The 17929-nt window shown below is 46.6% G+C and overlaps 1 protein-coding gene across 1 annotated transcript in view; it reads right to left on the reverse strand.

The window, feature by feature from the left end:
• Positions 1-17929, reverse strand: part of dnah9l (dynein, axonemal, heavy polypeptide 9 like) — a gene marked incomplete at both ends in the record, with an annotated part of 78372 nt that overhangs the window by 38181 nt on the left and 22262 nt on the right. Inside the window, 22 exon segments of the mRNA XM_080835401.1 lie at positions 2492-2615; positions 2932-3094; positions 3888-4081; positions 4386-4547; positions 4876-5115; positions 8888-8990; positions 9246-9411; positions 9772-9976; positions 10464-10637; positions 11430-11561; positions 12001-12151; positions 12627-12775; positions 13033-13160; positions 14087-14219; positions 14604-14681; positions 15330-15524; positions 15612-15704; positions 15774-15912; positions 16534-16650; positions 16839-16878; positions 16881-17022; positions 17702-17858. Of these exon segments, the coding sequence (XP_080691527.1) occupies positions 2492-2615; positions 2932-3094; positions 3888-4081; positions 4386-4547; positions 4876-5115; positions 8888-8990; positions 9246-9411; positions 9772-9976; positions 10464-10637; positions 11430-11561; positions 12001-12151; positions 12627-12775; positions 13033-13160; positions 14087-14219; positions 14604-14681; positions 15330-15524; positions 15612-15704; positions 15774-15912; positions 16534-16650; positions 16839-16878; positions 16881-17022; positions 17702-17858 (3185 nt within the window).

Here is a 17929-nt window from a genome sequence, read left to right on the forward strand (position 1 = left end):
TGAAGTAAACTTCCTCCCCAACTTTCCCAGAGGAGAGAACCGGGCTACCCTTGAACAGATGAGACTGCAGATCATAGAAGAAGTTGAAAAGAAAGAGAAAAATCAGTTTTTGATTGAGAAACTCATGCAGATCACCTTTGCTCTACGCCGTAAAGACATTGTTGAGAGTGAACTACCAGTTAAAGACTTCCTAAATAGCTGGCCAGCCTTGAGAATGGAATCACAGGTAACTGTTGTAAGAAAGTTCTGACACCTGTATTAAATGGGAAGGTTTAAATGAAATTTCATTGTACTGTATGACACAGACATTGCAAGATGCCAAAAATTAAGTATTTATTGAGTCTGTTAATATGTCTGTGTCTGTGTTTGTGTGTCTGTCTGCAGGTTTGTTCAGAGTTCCACCGCATTACAAATGTAGACCTGCGCGACACATTCTACTCGGAGCTTGACCGATACACACCATGACTGATCGCCTTGTATAGGCAGAAGGCATCACTGACTGGCAAGACATCAGAGGCGCTACGGGAGATCCTCAGGGCTTATGACCTTCAGGTTTGTCTAGGATTAATTCTGCACAACAGTGATCACATTTAGTTTGTTACTGAAACTTTAATATTAGTTGATACTATGTATTAATAATTGCCAAGGAATCTGTCAGTTGATAGTGATCATACATCAGAACATTGACACATTTATGAGTTATTGCTGAGAGGGCCTAGACAGCAGTGAACAAGTTCAAATACATTCCTGCAATAATTAGTATTTAATTTGACAATCAAGGAAGAACATGATGTCAATTTGAGACGCACTTTGTCCCTTCATGCACTTCCTGTCTACTTGCATGAGGATGTTTCAGTGTTCATGAACTGCACTGTAAGCCCTGTTAATATCCAAACATATAACTACATCTGATTGTGTTTTCATATATTTTACATAATGAAAATAATTCCTGTATATATTAGCATTTTTTTCCAAGTCTGTCTATCAGTTTTTTTGTAAGTGTTCCCATTGAAACTCTCCTGGTAATTGTATTGATGGTGTTTTGCAGGAGAAAGAGGAGCCAGATTTTGATGATGCTCCTTTTGCTCTCCATACATCTGGTCCCGACCCCTTCAGCTGCGAGAACGTCTTTGTCGTTGTTAAAGGCACTATTGTTTTGAATGGGGTGCAGAGGTTTTCGGAGGCATTTATGTTGTTGTTTGGCCTGACATATGCTTTCAATTTAGAATATCCCAAAAAACTCACGCACACATTCTCATGCATACAGAAAATGTTTCTGTGTCTGGATGACCACAAACCTCTGAAACCGCCCTTACTCACCTTGAAAAATGATTTGTTGAGATAAACGATTGGTTGTTGACTTGTTAACTTTGTTACGCTGTTCTTTAAAGCTTTGATGTAATCTTTTATTTTGTCAGTTGTTTTACAAGAAAAATAAATGCTGTTATACATCTTCAGTTTTTCTCATCTCATTCTTTCTAATAGAAATTTTACATAGATTTGAATGTTTCTTGGAGAGTAACTTTCAGTTTGAAGTCAGTTTGAAAACAGAACCAGAAAATCAGTATATGTGGTCAATAATTTAAAATAAGTGGTGCTCACTTAAAAGAAGTTAGCTATTTAAGTTTTAATCAAGTGGAGTTCACTTTAAGAAAGTAAAAGTTCAGTATAGAAGTTCAGAGAATTAAAAGATTATGAAAATAAAAAAGAATATGTGTACTCAATTTGTATTATGTAATCAGTTACATAAAAAGTTTTAAGTACTCTGAACTTGTTCAGGTTTACAGTGTATGCAGCGTGATTGTGTTACAGTCATTCAGACAGTGTGTTTATGTTGCGGTTCTCTAGGCAGTGTGTTTATGGCAGGGTTTTTATGTTACGGTTCTACAGGCAGTGTGTTTATGTTGCGGTTCTCTAGGCATTGTGTTTATGTTATGGTTCTCTAGGCAGTGTGTTTATGTTACGGTTCTATAGGCAGTGTGTTTATGTTACGGTTCTCTAGGCATTGTGTTTATGTTACGGTTCTCTAGGCAGTGTGTTTATGTTACGGTTCTCTAGGCAGTGTGTTTATGTTACGGTTCTATAGGCAGTGTGTTTATGTTATGGTTCTCTAGGCAGTGTGTTTATGTTACGGTTCTATAGGCAGTGTGTTTATGTTACGGTTCTCTAGGCATTGTGTTTATGTTACGGTTCTCTAGGCAGTGTGTTTATGTTACGGTTCTCTAGGCAGTGTGTTTATGTTACGGTTCTATAGGCAGTGTGTTTATGTTGCGGTTCTATAGGCAGTGTGTTTATGTTACGGTTCTCTAGGCAGTGTGTTTATGTTACGGTTCTATAGGCAGTGTGTTTATGTTACGGTTCTATAGGCAGTGTGTTTATGTTACGGTTCTCTAGGCAGTGTGTTTGTTATACGGTTCTCTAGGCAGTGTGTTTATGTTACGGTTCTCTAGGCAGTGTTATTGTGTTACGGTTCTAAGTGTGTTTGACAAACCTGAGGCCAGCATGTCGTTGATGAGCACCAGAAATCGTTCATCAGGGATCTGGGCGTCTGTGTGCAGAAAAACTGTGCCAATGTTCTTCACTCCCACCTTCATGTACAGGGCAGCAATGTCACTCTGGAGAGATAAAAACACAGAGACAGAGAGAGAGAGAGGAGAGAGACAGAGCAAGAGAGAGTGAGTGTGAATGAGTGCATGTGTGTGTGTGTGTTTGTGTTTGTGTGTGTGTGTGTGTGTGTGTCTGTGTGTGAGAGTGAGTGCGCGCGCGCGCGCGTGTGTGTGTGTGTGTGTGTGTGTGGGAGAGTGAGTGTGTGTGTGTGTGTGTGTGTGTGTGTGTGTGTGTGTGTGTGAGTGTTTGTGTCTGAGTGTGTGTGTGTGAGAGACACATTCTTTGGCCAGGGCTACTGGCTGTATAAAGGTGGGAGCGACTCACCCTGAGGTCTCCGATGCCGTAGCCCTTGCGCAAGGTGATCTGGAACACCTCCAGGGAGCTCAGGAAGGCAGCCAGACGGCACAGACTCTGCTTCCCGCTGCCCCCCACCCCGATCAGCAGCGCGTTCCCATGGGGGGCCTCCAGAATGCGGCTGATGCGACAGCTGAGGCACACACAGACCAAACAGGCAAGAGATAGACAAACTACTGGTCAGGATCGGCACACTTATAGACACACAGTTACACATGGAACAGTCAGACAACCACAACCACACCCACACCCACAACCACAACCACAACCACGACCACAACCTAACACACACACACACACACACACACACACATATGAAAAAGAAAGTGAAGAGAGCAGCTTAAGAGTGATGCTCACACATGGCCACACATGGAGGATGCATGAATTACTCAAACAATAATACAGGAGGAGAAGAGAAGAGAGGAAGAGAGGAGAAGAGAAGAGAGGAAAGTAGAAGAGAAGCGAGGAGAGGTAGAGAGAGAAGAAGAGATGAGAGGAGAGGAAAAGAGAAGAGAAGAGGGTAGAAAGGAGGGCAGGGAAGAGCAAAACACGTTTAAAGACAAGAGAGTAGAAGAGAAGAGAATAGAAGGGAAGGGAAGGGAAGGGAAGGGAAGGGAAGAGAAGAGAAGAGAAGAGAAGAGAAGAGAAGAAAATAGAGGAGAAGATACGAGAGGAGTAGAGAAGAGAAGAGAGGAGAAGAGGAGAGAGGAGAAGGGAGGAGAGGAAAGGAGAAGAGAACAGAGGAGCAGAGAAGAGGAGAAGAGAACAGAAGAGCAGAGAAGAGAGGAGATGAGAGGAGAGATAAGAGAAGAGAGTAGAAGAGAAGAGAAGAGAAGAGAACAAAGGAGAGGAGAAAAGAAGAGAGGAGAGGAAAGGAGAGGAGAACAGAACAGAAGAGAGAAGTGAACAGAAGGAGTGACCCCCACATGTGTTGCATGGCCTCCTCAAACAGCACCAGGTCCATGACGGCGTGCAGCTCGTTGTAGTGCTCCAGCGCGTCGCTCAGGGTCTTGTGCAGCTTCTCCCAGTCCGACACGCGGAAGTAGCGAGGCTCCCGCACGCCATGGGCAAAGTGGCAGTAGATCAGAGGCTGGTGGATAAAGATGGACTCGTCTATACACTACAGCAGGGAGGAAGGATGGATGGATGGAGAAATAAAGGATGATATTACACATTTTCAAAACAATTTTGGTAGTAGTAATTGCTTTGATTGAACAACAATTTTGTTTAAGAGGTTGAATAGTATAAATAGAATATTAGTTTAACACTTCACATTAACCCTAATTCATAACACTAACTTAACCACGTCATAATCTTGTCATGGCATATGTCATATGTCAACAATCAGTGTCAAGTGAGTGTCTGACAGCAGTATTCAAGTTTAGTGTCACCTGGAAGGGTGTGAATAGTGGGTGGTCTCTTACCTCGAAGTACCTCTTGCCGGTGTCGAGCAGGATCTTGTTGAAGAGCTCCACGTCCTTCTCCTCCATGAGTTTGTCTGAGTACACCCGGGAGCTCTCATGCAGCCACAGATGCACCAGGTCTATGGGGTAGCGCACAGCCTCCGCCAGCGCAAAGAGAATACCCTGAGAGAGACCAGTACACACACACACACACACACAGAGAGTCACACACATACGTAAACACACACACACAAACATACACGGACAGGGTCACACATAAACACACATGGACAGGGTCACACACACAATGACACACATAAACACACACACAGACACACACATGCACACACACTCACACACACACACTCACACACACACACACACACACACACACACACACACACACATGTAGAGCAGAACCACAGGTATAGAGGCGTAGAAAAAACACATTATTATACTCATGTGTCAGTTAAATTCACACAAAGACACACACACACACACACACACACACCTGGAAGATGCTGGAGAGGTCCCTGAGGTTGAATATGTAGTGGAAACGTATAGCGGTGGGCAGGAAGTTCTGGGTCATCTTCTGGTGGAGGCAGATGGCGGCCTGGACCAGGGTGCCCACGGAGCGGCTCACCCCGTAGCTGTAGCCGCCCTGCTGGAAGTGGGCACTCAGGATGCTGCTGTAGATGGTGGCCAGGGAGTCTGCACCAGGGAAGTGCACCGCAAACACTGAGAAGTGCCTCTGTGTGTGGGGGGGAGGGAGAGAGAGGGATGGAGGGAGGGAGGGGGGGTAGAGAGGGAGATAGGTGGAGGGAGAAAGAGAGAAGAGAGTTGGGAGAGAAATTAATGAGAGCTGAATGAAATAAACTACTTGAGAACACTCTGTTCAGGACCGACTTGTGTTGTGTCAGGATTTTTTGGACTGTTATACCCCTTTAGACCATGTGGGGTTCTCAGTGTTCCTGTTTGCTGGGCACGTAGTTGATTCTTGCCACTATGTCATTCATTAAGAACCGGGAGCTCTTTCACCAGAGAGATGCTCATGAACATCAGGATCATAACTCCTGAGAACTTATTTCCGACTTTCATCGCCTCATCCGTGGAAATATTGGACATTCTTGTCAAAGGTGGCCTCGCCGTAATACATACAGTGAAGCGCCGCAGGAGAGGGAAACGTGCTGGAGCGCTTGTGCGTCTCCGCCGGCGGGGAATTCGCACACCGTTACCAGGAATATTCCTCTCCAATGTGCGTTCACTGGGAAACAAATTGGACGAGCTCCAGCTACTTGTTAGTAAGAACAGGGACTTCTCTTCATCGTCCATTCTGTGCTTCACGGAGACGTGGCTGTGTGGTTCGATACCGGACTCTGCGCTGCAGTTGGCTGGCTTCCAACTCCACAGAGCGGACCGCCACACGGAACTCTCCGGAAAGACTAAAGGTGGAGGAATCTGTTTTTATATCAACTTTGGCTGGTGCAATGACGTGACAGTGATCCAACAGCACTGCTCTCCTGAGCTGGAATATTTTGTTATAAACTGCAAACCCTTCTACTCTCCCCGCGAGTTCGTTTCATTCATTATGGTCGGTGTCTACATTCCACCGCAGGCCAACGTGCAAGAGGCACAACGCATGCTTGCCGACCAGATACTGTGTGTGGAACGGACTAACCCGGATGCCTTAGTTATTGTCCTCGGCGACTTTAACAAAGGTAACCTCACCCGCGAACTCCCCAAATATAAACAATTTATTAAATGCCCGACCAGAGAGGAGAACACTCTGGATCACTGTTACACCACAGTAAGCAGTGCCTATCACGCCGTCCCCCGAGCTGCACTGGGACTCTCGGACCACGTCATGGTCCATTTGATTCCTGCATACAGGCAGAAACTTAAACTCTGCAAACCTGTTGTCAGGACTTCAAAGCAGTGGACCAGTGAGGCTGTGGAGGATCTTCAGGCGTGCTTGGACTGTACAGACTGGGAGGTGTTCAGGACTGCTTCAAACAGTTTGGACGATTACACAGAGGCTGTGACTTCCTATATCAGCTTCTGTGAGGACAGCTGTGTTCCATCACGCACCAGGGTGAGTTACAATAATGACAAACCCTGGTTCACAGTAAAACTCAAAAAGTTAAGGCTGGAGAAAGATGAGGCTTTTAGGAGTGGGGACAAAGACAGATATGTGGAGTCGAAATACACGTTTAGGAAGGAGGTGAGAGATGCTAAACGTGTGTACTCTAAGAAACTTGAACACCAGTTCTTAGCTAACGACTCTGCCTCTGTCTGGAAAGGGCTTAGGCTGATTACCAATTGTAAGCCCAGAGCCCCCCACTCCACTAACAACTCACGCCTGGCCAACGACTTAAATGAGTTTTACTGCCGCTTTGATGGACAATGGGACAGTCCTGACACCATCCCCCGTGACACCCCCCTCCAGCCCCAGCCCATCAACTACACCGCCACCACCACAGCAGAGGCTCGCGCCTTCTCACAGCTGCCCACCTCAGAGCCTCCCCCCTCCTCCCCCATCACAGTGGCGACTCTCTCTATCCAGGAGAGAGACGTTAACAGTTTATTCAAGAGACAGAACCCCCGCAAGGCTGCTGGGCCAGACTCTGTCTCTCCATCAGTCCTGAAGCACTGTGCTAATCAGCTGTCTCCGGTGTTCACAGACATTTTCAACACCTCACTGGAGACATGCCATGTTCCAGCCTGCTTCAAGACCTCCACCATCATTCCTGTCCCCAAAAAACCTAAGATCTCCGGACTCAATGACTACAGACCCGTCGCCCTGACCTCTGTGGTTATGAAGGCATTTGAGCGCCTTGTGCTGGTTCACCTCAAAGCCATCACTGACCCCCTACTGGACCCCCTGCAGTTTGCCTACAGAGCCAACAGGTCTGTAGACGATGCAGCTAACATGGCCCTCCACTTCATCCTCCAGCATCTGGACTACTCAGGAACCTACGCCAGGATCCTGTTTGTGGACTTCAGCTCTGCCTTCAATACTATCATCCCAGCTCTGCTTCAGGACAAGTTCTCCCATCTGAACGTGCCTGACTCCACCTGCAGGTGGATCACAGACTTCCTGTCTGACAGGAGGCAACACGTGAGGCTGGGGAAGCAGGTCTCTGACTCCCGGACTATAAGCACTGGTTCCCCTCAGGGCTGCGTTCTTTCCCCCCTACTCTTCTCCCTGTATACAAACAGCTGCACCTCCAGTCACCAGTCCGTCAAACTCCTCAAGTTCGCGGACGACACCACCCTCATTGGACTCATCTCTGGTGGGGACGAGTCTGCTTACAGGTGGGAGATTGACCATCTGGTGACCTGGTTTGGTCAGAACAACCTGGAGCTAAATGCTTTGAAAACAGTGGAGATGGTTGTTGACTTTAGAAAGAACGCAGCCCCACCCATCCCAATCACCCTGGAAGACTCCCCAGTCCACACTGCAGAGTCCTTCCGCTTCCTGGGCTCCATCATCTCCCAGGACCTCAAGTGGGAGCTGAACATCAGCTCCCTCACCAAAAAAGCACAACAGAGGATGTACTTCCTGCGGCAGCTGAGGAAGTTCAACCTGCCAAAGACAGTGATGGTGCACTTCTACACCTGCATCATCGAGTCCATCCTCTCCTCCTCCATCACCACCTGGTACGCTGCTGCCACTGCCAACGACAAGGGCAGACTGCAGCGTATCATCCGCACTGCTGAGAAGGTGATTGGCTGCAATCTGCCATCTCTACAGGACCTGTTTGCCTCTAGGACCCTGAGGCGGGCAGGTAAGATTGCGGCCGATCCCTCCCACCCGGGTCATAAACTCTTCGAGGTTCTCCCCTCCGGCAGGAGGCTGCGGTCCATCAGGACCAAAACCTCACGCCACAAAAACAGTTTTTTCCCTACTGCTGCTGGTCTCATCAACAAGGCCCGGGTCCCCCACCTGTCTTGGACTCTTGCCCCTCCCCCACTCCCCAAATCTGAGTTATGTTAACTCACATCTCATTTCACTCCTTTACATTGCACATTCACTTTTGCACACCTGCACTGCTTTCTTTTGCATTTTACCCCTTACTTCACTTCTTTATATACACTCTATTTATATATACATCTGTTTGCATACTGTGTTCTGTAGTACTTATGTTATGTCTAGTACTTAGTGTGCTCCTATGTTTTTATGTTATGTTATGTAGTAGTACTTACTTATTGTGTGTGTATGTTTGTGTTTTTATGTTTACTGTATGCACCTATGCACCAGAAAAAATTTCAAGTAGCCTCCTGATCTTCTGTGTTATTAACACCATGTGAAGATGTTGCATGAGTTGAACGCTTGAGTTTGTTTTCTGAGGTATTGAACCAGTGACCTGTAGTTAGGGGTAGGGCTACCTGTAGAGTGAGTGAGTGAGTGTGTGTGTGTGTGTGTGTGTGTGTGTGTGTGTGTGTGTGTGTGTGTGTGTGTGTGTGTGTGTGTGTGTGTGTGTGTTTGTGTGTGTGTTTGTGTGTGTGTGTGTGTGTCCTACCTGTAGTCTAGGGTTGACAGAGAAGCTACCAGCGGTTGGGTTCATGCAGGTGATGTACTGACAGTTATGGATCTCCTTCAGAACCAGTCTCTGCCTATCATACCTGAATTACACACAAACACACACACACACACCAATTACACACTGACAAATAAGTACAGGTGGACATGCACAATATATTTATACACTCAAGCATGCCTACACACACACTCACACACAAGAACAATGATATAAATGTAGACCTGTGTACACACGCAGGTACACATACGCACACACACATACACATACACACAAGAACAAAGATATAAAGTAAGACCTGTGTACACACGCAGACATACACACACTCACACACACATACCAGTGAGAGTAGTCTAGGTGCTGCCTGATGAGTGTATGAGGTTGGACTGTGCCATAGGCGTCCACCTCTGGCATGTTCAGGTCGTCCACGAAGTAGATCAGTTTCTTAGTGCCAGCAGGAGCAAAGTTACGACCAGCCTTCTTCTCCAGGGGCTTCTCCAGAACTCCTGTGGGCAACAACATCACACACCGATTCAGAACACACACACACACACACACACAAGCGTACACACACACACACTCACACTCACACTCACACCTACCAACAACATAACTCACATATTAAGAACACACACACACACACACACGCACACGCACGCACACGCACACGCACACGCACACGCACACGCACACGCACACGCACTCACACCTGCCAACAACATAACACACCAATTGAGAACACACACACATGTGTGTGTGTGTGTGTGTGCGTGTGCGTGTGCGTGTGCGTGTGCGTGTGCGTGTGCGTGTGCGTGTGCGTGTGCGTGTGCGTGCGTGCGTGCGTGCGCGTGTGGTTCACCACTCACGCTGTAGCATGGCGGATGTGGTATAGTAGTTGAAGGGCACTTTGGCCACTGTATACTCTTCCTTCAGCTGGGCCACTTTGTCAGACACCAGGATGGTCTTGCCCACGCCCGCGTTGCCCACCAGCATCACCGGCTTGCCCCTCTGGACCAGCAGGTCCACGAAGTACGTCAGGCAGATGGTCTCAGCTGTGTGCACCAGTACCGTCTTCACCACGGACACACAGAGGTAGATTTCATGAAATTGTGGGAGCCGCAAATTACGGTTAAAGAATGGTGACTTATTGTTTGGTTTTAAGAGTGGTGACTGATCAGGGAATTGATTGATTATGCGGTCAGCTGTCTTGTAACATGACATGACCAATCAGCTCTCTTGTAACATGACATGACCAATCAGCTGTCTTGTAATATGACATGACCAATCAGCTGTCTTGTAATGTGACATGACCAATCAGATGTCTCGTAATGTGACATGACCTATCAGATGTCTTGTATGTGATGTGACCAATCAGCTGTCTTGTAACATGACATGACCAATCAGCTTTCTTGTAATGCGATATGACCAATCAGATGTCTTGTAATGTGACATGACCAATCAGCTGTCTTGTAATGTGACATGACCAATCAGATGTCTCACAATGTGACATGACCAATCAGATGTTTTGTAACGTGATGTGACCAATCAGCTGTCTGACCTGCAGAGGGACGTCTGGTTCCAACTCAAAGGGGGGCGTCTGGTCGCTCCATGGGGTGAACTTCTTGGTGTCGGGGTCGATGTAGTAGTCAAACACCGTGCCCTGGGAGGGGAACTTCACTGCCCGCATCTCCTTACACCACCAGCGGCTAAACTCAGCACGGTAGTCTATCAGCTGGGACACCACACACACACACATACACACACACACACACACACACACACACACAGCTTGCTTTTAAATCACTTTGTTTATTTATGCATTGCATTCATGCACGGAAGGCTCTCAGCTGGGACACCAGACACAGTTAGTTTTTAAATGAGGTTTTTTTTTTATGCATTTTATTTATGCATTTTATTCATTAACATTTTAAATTCAGAATCATCTTAACTCAGTAGGGCATTCTCAATCAGTTGTACAGTTGTACAGTTCAGCTTTCGCTAACATACTTTTCTGTGATTCATTAATTATATGTCTTGTAATGTATATGTATTTACTGTATATAATTGTGTAAGGAAAAGGCCACATCGTAAATAAGGAATATTAATTATGTACTGTTTGAACTATTTAGGAAAGGGCAAGCTAAACATTATGATTATATGTTGTAGTAAGTCTTTCAGAAACCACACTTAGATTAAGAGTCGTTATGGATTTGTTTTTGGATCGATCATTACTTTCAACAATTAAATGAAGGACCATGCGATAAGTGTGTGTATGTGTGTGAGTGTGTACCAGCATATGCACGTGCAAGTGTGAGTGCATGCCAAGTGTAATGTGTCTGTGTCTGTGTGTGTGTGTGTGTGTGTGTGTGTGTGTGTGTGTGTGTGTGTGTGTGTGTGTGTGTGTGTGTGTGTGTGTGTGGGTGAGTGGGTGAGTGAGTGAGTGAGTGAGTGAGTGAGTGAGTGAGTGAGTGAGTGAGTGAGTAAGTGAGAGTGTGAGTGTGTGAGTGTGTGTGTGTTTCCTTACATGGTCCTGAAAGAGAGCCCCTCCAAAGGCCCAGACGCAGGCGAAGACGAAGTAGAGCTCGTAGAGTTCCCGCGGGGAGTCAGGAGGGGTGTTCTCCTCCATCAGCAGACAGTCCAGCAGGGAGCACAGGGTCTGACACACACACACACAACTATCAGTTACCTCTGCAGGGTGTGTGTGTGTGTGTGTGTGTGTGTGTGTGTGTGTGTGTGTGTGATTGTGTAGACTGATATGTGCAATATTGGATCATTTAGTGCTTGTGTGTCTGTGTGTTTGTGTGTCACTGTGTATGTCTGTATGTGTAGATTGATCCTTGCAAAATTGAATCATTAGTTGTGTGTGTGTGTGTGTGTGTGTGTGTGTGTGTGTGTGTGTGTGTGTGTGTGTGTGTGTGTGTGTGTGTGTGTGTGTGTGTGTGTGTGTGTGTGATTATGTATAGAGTGATATGCGCAATATTGGATCATTTAGTGTTTGTGTGTCTGTGTGTTTGTGTGACACTGTGTACGTCTATGTGTAGATTGATCCTTGCAAAATTGAATCATTAGGTGTGTGTGGGGGGGGGGGATGCTACCTGCACCATGCTGTTCTCTGGAATCGGGGTGATGGTCTTGAGATTGCAGCGAACCTGCTCCAGACAGTAGGGTACGTACTTATCAAACAGGATGGTCAGATTGGCCCTCTCTGATTGGGCCTGCCGAGTGTCAATCCAGCTTGTTACGTACCTTGACAACAGATAGTCTCGTTAAGCACCTTAGCATTATACACATTGGATACTACCTTAAAGAAATACAAGCTGTTTAAGTACCTAAAAAGTACCTACATGTGTTGGTTAAGTACCAGGTCTAAAACATAGAAATGCTTGTTTCCTGCAATATACACAGTACTCCCCTAAACACGTAGCTAGGGCTAGATAGGGCTTCAGTGGCTAAAAAGTTTCAGACTAAATGCTTGCTGCCTCAAAGGCATGTTCAAGAATGGCTAATTTACACTTGGTGTAGGTTTACACTCTTAAAAGCGTAATCGAAAGGGTGTGTGTATGTGTGTGTGTGTGTATGTGTGTGTGTGTGTGTGTGTGTGTGTGTGTGTGTGTGTGTGTGTGTGTGTGTGTGTGTGTGTGTTGGGGGGGGGGGGGGGGTATCTGCCTTTGAGAAAAGGCATGTAGCATGTTCAAAATGTGACTGTTTCCATGACACTCACGAGCTCCAGCCGAGGTCCTGGGGGTTGACGAAGAGGATGCCCGCCCTGGAGACGGTCGCCGGGGTGGCAGCGCTGAGGTGACTGATCTCAAACACCAGACGCATGGAGGTGGTCAGCGAAATACGCTCATTACTGGCCAACGTCAGCACCTACACACACACACACACACACACACACACACACACACACTCACACACACACACACACACACACACACACACACACACACACACAAATACACACACACACAAACACAGCCAGACACACACATACACACAGGAGAAGTCAGACATAATATTGATTTACACACCAACTGTTGGCATGGTAACTAACCCCTAAACTCTCTCTCTCACACACACACACTCACACACACAGGCTCATGCTGTATTTATGGTGACTGACAGACCTTGTTGTCGTCCATCACAGTGTTGAGGGATTCTATCCACATGGGGTCGATGTCACCGTCCAGAACAATCCATTTGGGTCCGTCATGAGACATACTAGAAAGTTCTCTCATGGTAGAAGAGAATAGGCCTGCGAGAGAGAAGAATGGTGCTAAAACCCAGCAAACTAACACATGTATACACACTCAGATAGGCAAACACTCAGGCACACACTGTCAGAAATTCCATGGCCTGGTGTTTTGACTTTTGGCCACTAGATGGCGACAGAAACTATGACTCACTCACACGCTGTCAGAATAGCATGGCCTGTTACTTTTACATTTGGCCGCTAGATGGCGCCACTATGACACACTCAGGCACACACTGTCAGAATCACATGGCCTGGTATTTCGTCTTTTTGCCCATTAGATGGCCCCATGAGACTTCTATGTAGACATTTCCGGGAATGTGCTTCACCTGTATCGTGTTTGCCCTGTGTACTTAAGCAGTCCTTTTTTAAACATTTAGTCTTGGTTCAGTCTTTATACCAAGTAAGAACCAAGCCTTTAGTTTCGCTGTCCAAGCAAAATATTCTACTGGTTTCACTCTGAGCCAATATATTTACTGTTTCCTGCCTCCTGAGAGTTTTTGTGACCTCTTAAAATTTTGACCGTTCTCTGCTTTTGGGGTGAACATCAGTATAGCTAGAGACTGGGGTTCAAGTACCGCCTCGATCGTGACGCACACATACAGATCTGTCTACAGTTCTCTCATTCCACTGCCATGTTTTGACCAAGCACTAACACAACACATACACACACACACACACACACACACACACACACACACACACACAGACACACATAGACACACACACACACACACACTACCACACACACACACACACACACACACGCACTAACACACACTCACACACAATAACACACACTAACACACACAAGCAAGAAACATACAAGCTCTTCCTTCTAAAACAATCTTACACTCACACACACACATACACACTTTCTCTCCAAATCCTTCCATTTCATATACACACAAAATGACAAACACACACACCGTCTTTCCACTCGCGTGTGGCTGGGTGTAGAAACCCAAACAGCTCATCAGTGGTGACGGCCTTTGGGTTCATGTCGTTCCACACGGGCTTCAGCCTCATGTTGGAGTGGGTCCGGTGCAGCGTCTTCAGGATCTGACTCATCACAGGGTGACAGGACCTATTACTATGCAATATCGCACAGCTGAGCATTCACATGAGGAAACTAGCTAGAATATATAAATTCAGTTCTAGATAGTTTCCTCATTTGATTGCTCAGCATATACCACTGAGCAGTGAAGGGAACAAGTGTCTACAACTCTCAATTATTTCACACAGAACGCAGAACGTAAAGCCTAGAGATCCTTTTCTTCTGACTACACTTCATACTCAGAGACTACAAGGACCTTTCATGTGAGAGGCAGAAAGTGTGATTCACCACATCAAGCAAGGTAAACGCTATGAAAAGAAGGTTCTTCACCACATCATGTAAGGTTAACGCTATGAGAGGAAGGTGCTTTACCAAAGACATGGCTTTACCTGACTCTTGCCTGTTCCAGGGCCGCCCACCACAAACACTGAGTGCCTGACAGCCAACAGCTCCTCCAGCTGAGTAACCTGGAGGGATGGGGACACAAACACTTTACTTGAGCCTGTCCTAAGATCACTTTACTTGAGCCTGTCCTAAGATCACTTTACTTGAGCCTGTCCTAAGATCACTTTACTTGAGCCTGTCCTAAGATCACTTTACTTGAGCCTGTCCTAAGATCACTTTACTTGAGCCTGTCCTAAGATCACTTTACTTGAGCCTGTCCTAAGATCACTTTACTTGAGCGTGTCTTAAGATCACTTTACTTGAGCCTGTCCTAAGATCACTTTACTTGAGTGTGTCTTAAGATCACTTTACTTGAGCCTGTCCTAAGATCACTTTACTTGAGCGTGTCTTAAGATCACTTTACTTGAGCCTGTCCTAAGATCACAGTGTAATTGAGGATGCTACAAACAGACGGTTTCATTACACTTTTATAATTCACAATTATATCACAGTAACAGATATTACAGAGACACACACACAGAGACACACACACAAGCAGATACACACACATACAAAGACACACACACAGAGACACACACATATATATACACACACACACACACACGCACAGGCACAGGCACACGCACACGCACACGCACACGCACACGCACACGCACACGCACACGCACACGCACACGCACACGCACACACACACACAGACACACAGACACCTTCAGGATGAAGTTCTCCTCTGGCTGCAGACGGAGTTCAGAGATGGCCAGGCGCACCGCCTGCTCCAGCTCTGTGTCCCTTTTCCGAGGAACGTCCAGGAGCGGGAAGAGGTCACTGATCAGACCCAGGAATATGGGAACGTCGCTGGTCACGATCTTGGGCAGGTTAAAGTCCCGCAGGGAGCGCATCAGCACCTAGGAGAATTTGGGAACTAGTCACCTGGACTCTTCCTAAAGCAAAAAGCCATGTAATTTAATCAAAACTACATTTCCCATGATTACCTGCTCTTCAGGCTTGTTCCTGTCCTCTCGCTTTAGTGAGCCTGCAACCACTAGCACTGACTTGATGGCTCTGAGACCCCAGTCATAATGATCCTGAAGGTGAAGTCAGGGTGTTACATGTGTATTCAATTCTATCTGTTCACATGTGTGTCTCTGTCATACCTGTTTGGAGAGCAGCTCCTTGCAAAGTGTGTACAGGCTGATAAATTTGCGAGCCAGCAGACGTGCATCAATGAAACCCTCGGCAACCAGCATGATCTCACATATCAGCTCGAAATCAGGGATTACCATTGCACACGGCCTGAGGGAGAGAGATAGTGAGAGATAGACAGAGGCAGAAACAGAGGGAGAGAAGGAGTAAGAGAGAGACGGGGACAAACAGAAAAACAGAGCGAGAGGAAGGAGAGAAAGTACAGTATTCAGTACTGCAACTTTCATGTAAATTGTGGCAGGTGAATGTCTGGTATTGATATCAGAAGGGATTTTCATTTGTGCATCTGACATAGATCGAAAGACGGCAAGAACTTAAAAGCAGAGTCCAAAATTCTGTTGAAAAGTTGTTGATATTTGAGCTCAACCGCCAAATCAAATTACACCTCTCGCTTCTGTGCCCCTGAAGCAATGTGTTGATTGGTTGAAGTTGTTCATGGCTTTTAGTAAATCAATGTTTAAGGTGCTTTCCTCACATAACATTTTAGTCTTATCTTATTTTTACTAACTTTAGATTTAGATGTTTGTTCCCAATCTAAAGAGCCAGGAATGTGTATGACCACTCGAGCTATTTTGAGCACACACACAGAGAACATGCACCAGAGGGCAGTGAGGAGCAACTCAAAACTGTGCGAGAGAAACTGCGAGAGGGTGGGTCATTGTCACTAAGACAGCCTTCAGGGGGTACGTGAGAGGGGTGGGGGGGTGCTACCTGAAGAGGGCCTTAAGGTTCTCTGGTAGTTCGGTTCTGCCGGCGTAACCTGGGTTCAGAGTGATGAAGATCCCCACAGTGGGCTTCAGCTCGATGTCCTCCCCCAGGAACAGGAACCTGTGGGGGGGCAAGGGTGCGTGCGTTATCACTGATGAACCTCAGAAGTGGGTGGGGCCACTGTAGCTCAGAGATGGCACTGTAGCGCAGAGATGGCACTGCCACCCAACCCCATATAGGAGCCGAGGACATTTCCTAACTCCATTCCCCACGTAGATAATAGCAATGAATTCAGAACAAATTCACACACACATACACACACACACTCACACACACACACACACACCTCTGTCTCTTGTTGCGAATGGCATCCTGAATAGTCTTGACCTGCACAGCCACCACAGAGAGCACCTCCACTGAGATCCTGTTGAACTCGTCGAAGCAGCCCCACACCCCAGTCTGAGCCAAGCCCTTATAGATGTTACCTATGGACTACAGAAAGACAGTGTGAACCAAGCCCTTATAGATGTTCCCTATGGACTACAGAAAGACAGTGTGAACCAAGCCCTTATAGATGTTCCCTATGGACTACAGAAAGACAGTGTGAACCAAGCCCTTATAGATGTTACCTATGGACTACAGAGAGACAGTGTGAGCCAAGCCCTTATAGATGTTACCTATGGACTACAGAAAGACAGTGTGAACCAAGCCCTTATAGATGTTACCTATGGACTACAGAAAGACAGTGTGAACCAAGCCCTTATAGATGTTACCTATGGACTACAGAGAGACAGTGTGAACCAAGCCCTTATAGATGTTCCCTATGGACTAAAGGGGGGCGCGATAACGCAGATTTTATTATTTACTTTATTATTGTATAAGTCTGTTGCTTGGGGGGGGGGGGGTGGTGTGGAAATGCTAAAAGGGAAATCCAAAGGCAACCTCCATATAAAGACAAGAAAAGCCTGCATTACACTTGAGGATTCACAAATGCCATGAGGGACTGGATGGAATTCTTTAAATCTCAATGCTGGCCAGGTTCTGATTGTTCTGAGGAAGTGTTGCTCCCATGATCAAGCAAAGTATTGGGCCTTTTTCCTCTACCGCCCACTCCAACTGACTTGACTGGACTCTCCGCTCCTATCCTTCCCTCACCACAGCCTCCCCTTACCTTGTAGTCCATCTGCTCTGAGCAGTTGAACACATAGACCATGACGCCGAGCGAGCGGCCCAGGTCTTTGGTGGTCTCGGTCTTGCCGGTGCCGGCCGGTCCAGAGGGGGCGCCACTCATGGTGAGGTGCAGGGACTGGGTCAGCGTGATGTAACACCTGATCACGCGGCAGGAAGAGGAACGTACAGAAAGAAAGAGGTTTTTGGTACCACATAAAGACATATCACA

The sequence above is a fragment of the Sprattus sprattus genome (genome assembly GCF_963457725.1).
Source record: "Sprattus sprattus genome assembly, chromosome: 3".
Classification (NCBI taxonomy): Eukaryota; Metazoa; Chordata; class Actinopteri; order Clupeiformes; family Clupeidae; genus Sprattus; species Sprattus sprattus.